The 7,095-nt window shown below is 33.9% G+C and overlaps 1 protein-coding gene across 3 annotated transcripts; it reads left to right on the top strand.

The window, feature by feature from the left end:
* Positions 1–787: 787 nt before the first annotated feature.
* LOC18589419 (RNA polymerase II C-terminal domain phosphatase-like 4) lies at positions 788–6,288 on the top strand. Of its 3 annotated transcripts, none has more exons than XM_007014384.3 (9): positions 788–993; positions 1,214–1,401; positions 1,950–2,035; positions 2,671–2,786; positions 3,023–3,203; positions 4,108–4,397; positions 4,730–4,915; positions 5,006–5,044; positions 5,230–6,288. In XM_007014384.3, exons 2-9 carry the CDS (start codon positions 1,214–1,216, stop codon positions 5,539–5,541), a joined length of 1,398 nt encoding a protein of 465 aa, XP_007014446.3. In that variant the 5' UTR covers positions 788–993; the 3' UTR covers positions 5,542–6,288. The 3 variants fall into 3 exon arrangements, with proteins under 3 accessions (XP_007014446.3, XP_007014445.3, XP_088666527.1); XM_007014383.3 differs by having other exon boundaries at positions 2,659–2,786; XM_088810401.1 differs by having other exon boundaries at positions 2,659–2,786; positions 5,176–5,267.
* Positions 6,289–7,095: the final 807 nt, after the last annotated feature.

Raw genomic sequence — 7,095 nt, 5'->3', positions numbered from 1 at the left:
AGTAATTTTAAATTTAAAAATACTATAAAAAATAGTAACAATAATAAATTAAAGATAATTATTTTAAAATACTAATATTTTTGTAATTTTTTTCCATGCCTTGCTGTTAAAACAAAAATTTTTATTTAAATAATTTTTAATTTTTAAAATGATTTAATTTTTTTATATCTTAGTATATGGTAATATTAATATAATCATATTTTGTTAATTATGATGATTCTAAAAACACAAAAAAATTAAAATTTAGAAAATGTAATACATTGAAAGTAATTATTCATAAACTACATAATTTATATAATAAAATTATTAAAATGAAATGACTATTAATTAACTTATTAGAATTTTCTTAATTTTAATGATAAAATGCTGCAAATTATCTTCAATTTTAATTACTATTTTTTTATTGTATGCCTTTATAATTATTTAGAATTAATCCACCTTGTGAAAATAACATTGGGATTGCCCAATAATTTGGTAAATGATTATTAAATTTATTCAATTAATTTTTTATTTTTTATCCTTAAATATTTTTTAAAGTAATTTCATAAATTTAATTCATGCATAAAAGATGGAAATTACATAAATAAACTAAATACTTAAAAGATAAAACAATGGGTTAAGAAACGTCTCAATTGTTGTTGGGTTTGACCCAAATCTGCCAAGCCTAAAGCTGATCCAAGTTGGGCTTGGGTGAATCCGACCCACTTCTTTTTTTTTTTGGTGTCTAAACGACGTAGTTTTGATCTTCCTATAAAACATTAACCTAACCCTAACAGCCAACCCCGTTTCTCTTTTCTGTCATTTTTGCTATCCCCGTTCTTCTCCCACTAACCCGAGCAGCCAACCCTCTCCCTTCCTCGGTTCCCGGCGCCATCACCCACCTCGAAAACTGTATTAACTACCTCGAAATCTATTCTGTCCGTATCACCCACCTCTTCCTCTCCAAAAAAGAAAGACATTTTTCTTTCTCTCTCTAACAATCCATTAAAGCAGGTAATTGAATCTTTGCTGAATTGAATTTGGAATTGATTTATTATGTATTTATTGTGTTATTTTAATCTGGGTGTTTTTAATTCTTCCAAAAGGTGATGGGTTTAGTTTTAATGGGTGGTGATCATTCGTGATTTTGAAGAGATTAGATAGATTCTTGCCATTTTGATTTTTCTTCTTTGTGTGATATTAAACTGTTTTTAATTGCCTCTGTGATTTTCAGATGAGTCTCGTAACTGATTCCCCAGTACACTCGTCTAGCAGCGATGACTTTGCCGCATTGCTTGATGCTGAGCTGGAAGTCGGTTCTTCTGGTTCATCACCAGACGAAGAAGATGTAGAAGCTGATGGTGATAATAATAATGATAATAATGATGATCATGATGATGATGATGACCTTGATAGTCAAAGGTACTTTGCTAGGAAGATTAAACTTTATTTATTATAGTTTCTATAAAAAAAAAGGAAAAGTGATGTATTCTTTTTTGTTTTTTAATGTTCATTGGGAAAGTCTTACTATTTTATTTAGTATGTTTTTCAAAAAAATTCATTTATTTTCTTTTATTACATGAAAAGTGTGATAATTTTAAGACCCACGAGGTTTTCTAGGGATACAAGTAGCATATGCCTTTCCTTGGTTTAGTTCCTATAAATTTGTAATATGGTATTTGATTGAATCCTCTTTAGATAGGTATCAGTTAATGTACATAGATAAACTTGAGGAATTGTTAAAAGAGATTTTGGAGTCTGGGTTTGTTTCCAATTGATTTAAGAGCTACTATGGTGATGAATTTCGTGTTCTTTTGGCTATGTTATTGATAGAGTTGAGGAGTAATAATCATTTTAGCATCTTATTAAATATGTCATTTGAAATTTGAATCAAACTTGGTGCCTTTATTCCTTTTTGTTTATAAAATTCACTGGTTAATTTAAAGTTCTTCTTTCAAATTAACTTGCAGGAACAAAAGGTGCAAGACTGAGAAGTTGGAAGACCTTGAAGAATCTCGGGGATCAACCTCTCAGGGTTTGATAGAGGACAAGATAGGTAAAGTTCTTTAATTGATTGGCTGGCCCTCTAGTTTAATTGGAACCCTGATCCCTTTCACTCTCTGAACTTCAGCACACTTAACTACCTGGTGACATCGTCAGAAGTGTCTTAAGTTCTCAATGGCATCTAGGAGATACAGCACAAGATCAATTTATAGGCTGGAACTAGTATATACTTTACTTTTAATCTAGTGTACTATGGGTAAATGCTCAAATATGAATTGTCTGTTTAGATGGATTGCAGTACTAAAACTTCCAAAGCTTTAAAACCTCGATTCGCTTTATTTGTTAAGCTTGATGGAAGTTGCTTGTGAATGGTGCTGTCTAAATAATGTGTGCATTCATCCGCACAAGCTTTCTTTCTTCGACGGTCACTTTTTTCCTAGAAACTACTGTTGAAATGCCTAAAAGAAAACAGCTTGTGGACAAGGATAAATATCTCTTTCTACAGACATCACAGGCCACTGATAAAGTTGCATATGCATCCCATATCACTTTGAAATTACTGTTACAAATGAAAATGAGAAAAAGGTTTAAATACATATTTTGCATCTATCAACCATTTAAGTTTAATTTCAGTTTACTTATTTATTTTTTTATTTGTTTTTGCTATTTGACAAGTTATACATGCAGAACTGTCCTTGAAGAAGGATATATGTACACATCCAGGTTCTTTTGGACAAATGTGCATCCTTTGTGGGCAAAGGTTGGATGATGAATCTGGTGTAACATTTGGCTATATACATAAGGTATTCACTTTTGAAATGACGGCTTATGGAATTATCTACTATCTGCCACTATTTCTTTATTTTATTATTTTATGTGCTGAGGCATGATGTCTTTCTGATTAGCTATGATCAGTCATTCAAAAATTTTTCTCTGGCATTCACAGCATTTGTTTCCAATCATACAAATGAGAATCATTTAGCTGTGCTCTTTATTGATTATCTCTAGACTAAGATGTGGGGAGCAATTGTTCATGCAGGGTTTAAGGCTTGGTAACGATGAAATTGTTCGATTACGCAGCACAGACATGAAAAATTTGTTACGTCATAAGAAGCTTTATTTAGTCCTTGATTTAGATCACACACTGCTTAATTCTACTCAGCTCATGCACCTAACACCTGATGAAGAATATTTGAAGGGCCAATCTGATTCCCTTCAAGGTATGTTTTGTTAAACTCTTTAATTTCTGCTTTCCATACTGTGGTACTGCATTTTTGTTTGAATTCCAATGCTTGGTATATATATGTGTGAGATGCCATTTTTTTTAGGCCACTAGCTTTATTATTTCAGCTTGCATGTGTTGGATTTTATGTGGCAAACAACCTATGCTTCAGATCTTGTTGGTGAGTATTAACATAAACCAGCTGAGCCTATGAATGGAAAAAATATTTGGGTATGTTTTTACTGACATTTTTTTGTTTGTATATGGTGCATTATTTTTATTCAAATTTTCAAAGTTAGGTGAAATTTTTAAAACAAGAAAATGTAACCTAGTGCTTTTACTTGGACCAAGCTTATGTACCCCTTTTTTTGGGATTAAATTATTGGCAACAGTTTTATGGGATGCATTAAATTTTTTGTTGGAAAGTTTTATGGAATGGATTATATTTTGGTGGAGAATGCCATGGTCTGGAATAAGAAATAACATTTGGACCAAGAGAATGAATTGCTGCCAAAAGATAACATTGAAGTTATGGTTTTAAAATCAAATTTAGAGACATAAATTAACTATTAAAGAATTAATTGAACTTGGTGCTATATATTAAATGTGATGCTTTCTGAGGACAAAGTATCCTGAATTTAAATTATTGTAATTCTCAGGATATTAACAAGAAACATGAATTAGAAGAAACCAACAGTTTAATAAAGTTAAGCTAGCCAGTTTGTGTTTACTTCCTTATCATATGTGTTGCTTGAAATCCCTAATGAGTTTCAATTTTTTGATGTGTACTAGTTGGTGCTCATACTTTGCCTTTCTTCTTCCTTTCTTCTTCCTTTATATCATGTCATCTGGCTAGTGTAGTGGATTTACACTCTTTGTGCACTCTGGTCTTCTATGGACAGATGTTTCAAGAGGCAGCCTCTTCATGTTGGACTTTATGCATATGATGACCAAATTGAGGCCCTTTGTCCGTACATTTCTCAAAGAAGCAAGTGAAATGTTTGAGATGTATATTTACACAATGGGTGATAGACCCTATGCATTAGAAATGGCTAAACTGCTTGACCCCAGAAGAGAGTACTTCAGTGATAGAGTGATTTCAAGAGATGATGGCACCCAGAAACACCAAAAGGGTCTTGATGTAGTACTAGGGCAAGAGAGTGCTGTTGTGATCCTTGATGATACAGAAAATGTAAGTGTATCTTTAAGAAGCTACCATTGATATCTACTTATAAGTTGTAAGTGCATTTCAGTTAGTAATTAATCGTTATGCATGAATTTTCCCAGAATGTTTAATATGTTAATTTTCCCTCTTTTTTTGTAACAAAAATGTACATGAATTAAAAATAGGTTTATATATAAAGTTGACAATAATTTGGTCAGTGAGAGTTAATATTTGTCCTAGATAACTAAAGTAGAATTGGGGGAGGGGGAGAATGGTATTGATGGAGGAACTTTGATAAAACACCAAAAAGATTGGATAATTTTCTAATTTTCTGTTGTTGCTGTCTTTTTTTATTTTAGGCATGGATGAAGCACAAAGACAATTTGATACTGATGGAAAGATATCATTACTTTGCTTCAAGTTGTCATCAATTTGGCTACAAATGCAAGTCACTTTCTCAGTTGAAGAGTGACGAAAGTGAGCCTGATGGAGCACTTGCTTCGGTTCTTAAAGCACTTAGGCAAATCCACCACATGTTCTTTGATGTACGTATTATTACTTATAGATGTTATTTTTTATAAGTTATGTTGTGTTGTAAGTTTTGCTTGATTTTATTGATAAGAAACTTCTTGCAGGAACTTGATTGCAATCTTGCTAGCAGAGACGTCAGGCAGGTATACTTTTTGTCATGGCCTTGAGATTCAAAATATGCATGTTTGCATTTTTTAATTTTTAAAATTTCACAATTAGGTTCTTTTCCAGCCACCAAACTTTTTATTGATTGAATATTATTTTAATTTTGGAGGATCTGCATCATTTGATTTAGTTCAACTTGAGCCTTTCCTCTTTTGCTCTACAGGTGTTGAAAACAGTTCAGGAGGAAGTGCTCAAAGGGTGTAAAATTGTTTTCAGCCATGTTTTCCCGACAAATTTCCCAGCAGAGAGTCATCCTCTGTGGAAGATGGCAGAGCAGTTAGGAGCTACTTGCTCAACAGAAACTGACCTTTCAGTTACACATGTTGTTTCAACAGATGCTGGGACAGAAAAGTCTCGCTGGGCAGTGAAGGAGAAGAAGTTTTTGGTCCATCCACGGTGGATAGAAGCTACAAATTATTTGTGGCAGAAGCAGCCTGAAGAGAACTTTCCCGTTAGCCAAGGAAAGAATCAATGATCCGTTTTTTAAGTAGGCATTAAGCCCTCCATATCGGCTGATGTTTTAGAGGAGTTGCTTCCACAGTTTGGTAGTTTGAGTTGGTTCTTTGATTACCTCACTAAATCAGCACTTGGAAGTATTTAGGTTGTCGTTTAACTGATAGCAGAAATTTTCTAGGGCACCAGAATTTGTAAATGTGAGACTTAACTACGTCAGCACTTAAAAAGTGCGGGGGATGTCATTGGAATCGGTAGCAAAAATTTATCTAGGGCGCCAAAATCTATTACATGGTATAAGGAAGGCCCAAAGGGGCTTCCTGATTTAGCCACGTGGAGGCCGTAGAAAAAAAGGAAAAAATGTATTGAAGAGAAAAAGAGCTACAATGAGGCTCATGTGCAACGCATGGGTCATAGTCTAGTTTTGTAAATATGACACTGGTGCTCTCGATCTCTTAGTGGTTCACCATGTCGATGGACAGAAGGAACGAAAGTCTCGAATCTAAGGCCAAGTTAGTTTCTTTTATACAATGAAAAGTGGATGGCTGGTTCCTGTTGTGAGTGTTGATGTGGTGAGGCTTGAGTCAGGGGATGGACACGTTGCTACTGGCGTGCAGTGCAGCTGATTCCTCAGCTCATTGCGGGTTTTTAGTTCCCCAGATTTCTCGGCGGGATGTGATTTTAGCGGATTTTTACTTGTGTTAAATTGTTAATGGCTTATGCTAACCTTTAAAATAGTATAACAGAAATCACTACTTGTACTTGTAAAGCTTTACATTCGAATTCTTTTACTTGCCTCTCTTTCTCTGCTCTTATTGCTAGTTCATGACTCTTATGAAGTGCTTAGAAAGTGATGGCCCTTGCATACCTGAAGGCAAGTTTAAAAACCATGAAAATCAATTTCATTATTATAGATTCTACCACAATTAAGAACTAGGGCCAAACTTCTGCTTTTCAAAATTTGGTGTAAGATAGATAAAATAAAGACACCCCTACCCATGAAAACTGAAGTATAAGGTATGTTCGTCGTATATATATATAAGCTGCTCAAGGAAAACAAAGTATTACATCATAGATCTCCAATGTCGTACCGTTAGCTTCTTTAGCCAGCACATTTTGGCCATGGGCATTTTTCCCAATATTAATGAGCGTTGTAGAGAATTAGTCCAAATTCTCATAGGAAGCGGCCTCCCTTCCCCACTTGTAGAGGCGAAACCATCAAGGGTGCTTATGTAGCTCTACATCCCCGTGAATGAGCTATAGACACACTCAACTTTTACAATTACAAGATACGTGCACTACACCGTAAAGCATGGATTTTTATGTTTATTTAATATGCATGTCATTCAAACCACTTTGTGATTTGTTTTTCCATTGAACCTAATTCTTGAGATCTCCAATCACTAGTTAAGGTAGTCTCATAGTTGATTTTTATTCTTCTTTGGGCTTAAGGTCACATCCTCCTCAATGTCATCTAGATCCATTCTGTAGCTAGAGGTTTTTTTCAAAAGATCTTTAAGACACTGCCACTTTGAATAAATCAACATTAATGGTATCATTAGTTATATGAGATTTG

Source organism: Theobroma cacao, chromosome 9, assembly GCF_053813885.1.
Source record: "Theobroma cacao isolate CCN51 chromosome 9, ASM5381388v1, whole genome shotgun sequence".
Classification (NCBI taxonomy): Eukaryota; Viridiplantae; Streptophyta; class Magnoliopsida; order Malvales; family Malvaceae; genus Theobroma; species Theobroma cacao.
The sequence above is the reverse complement of the archived record's forward strand: the minus strand, read 5'-3'. Positions and strand labels throughout refer to the sequence as shown.

Coding starts and splice junctions, on each gene's coding strand:
- LOC18589419 (XM_007014383.3), top strand. CDS start 1,214: ATGAGTCTCGTAACTGATTCCCCAGTACACTCGTCTAGCAGCGATGAC. Junction 4,398..4,729: donor TCCTTGATGATACAGAAAAT/GTAAGTGTATCT, acceptor TTTTTATTTTAG/GCATGGATGAAGCACAAAGA. Junction 5,045..5,229: donor CTAGCAGAGACGTCAGGCAG/GTATACTTTTTG, acceptor TTTGCTCTACAG/GTGTTGAAAACAGTTCAGGA.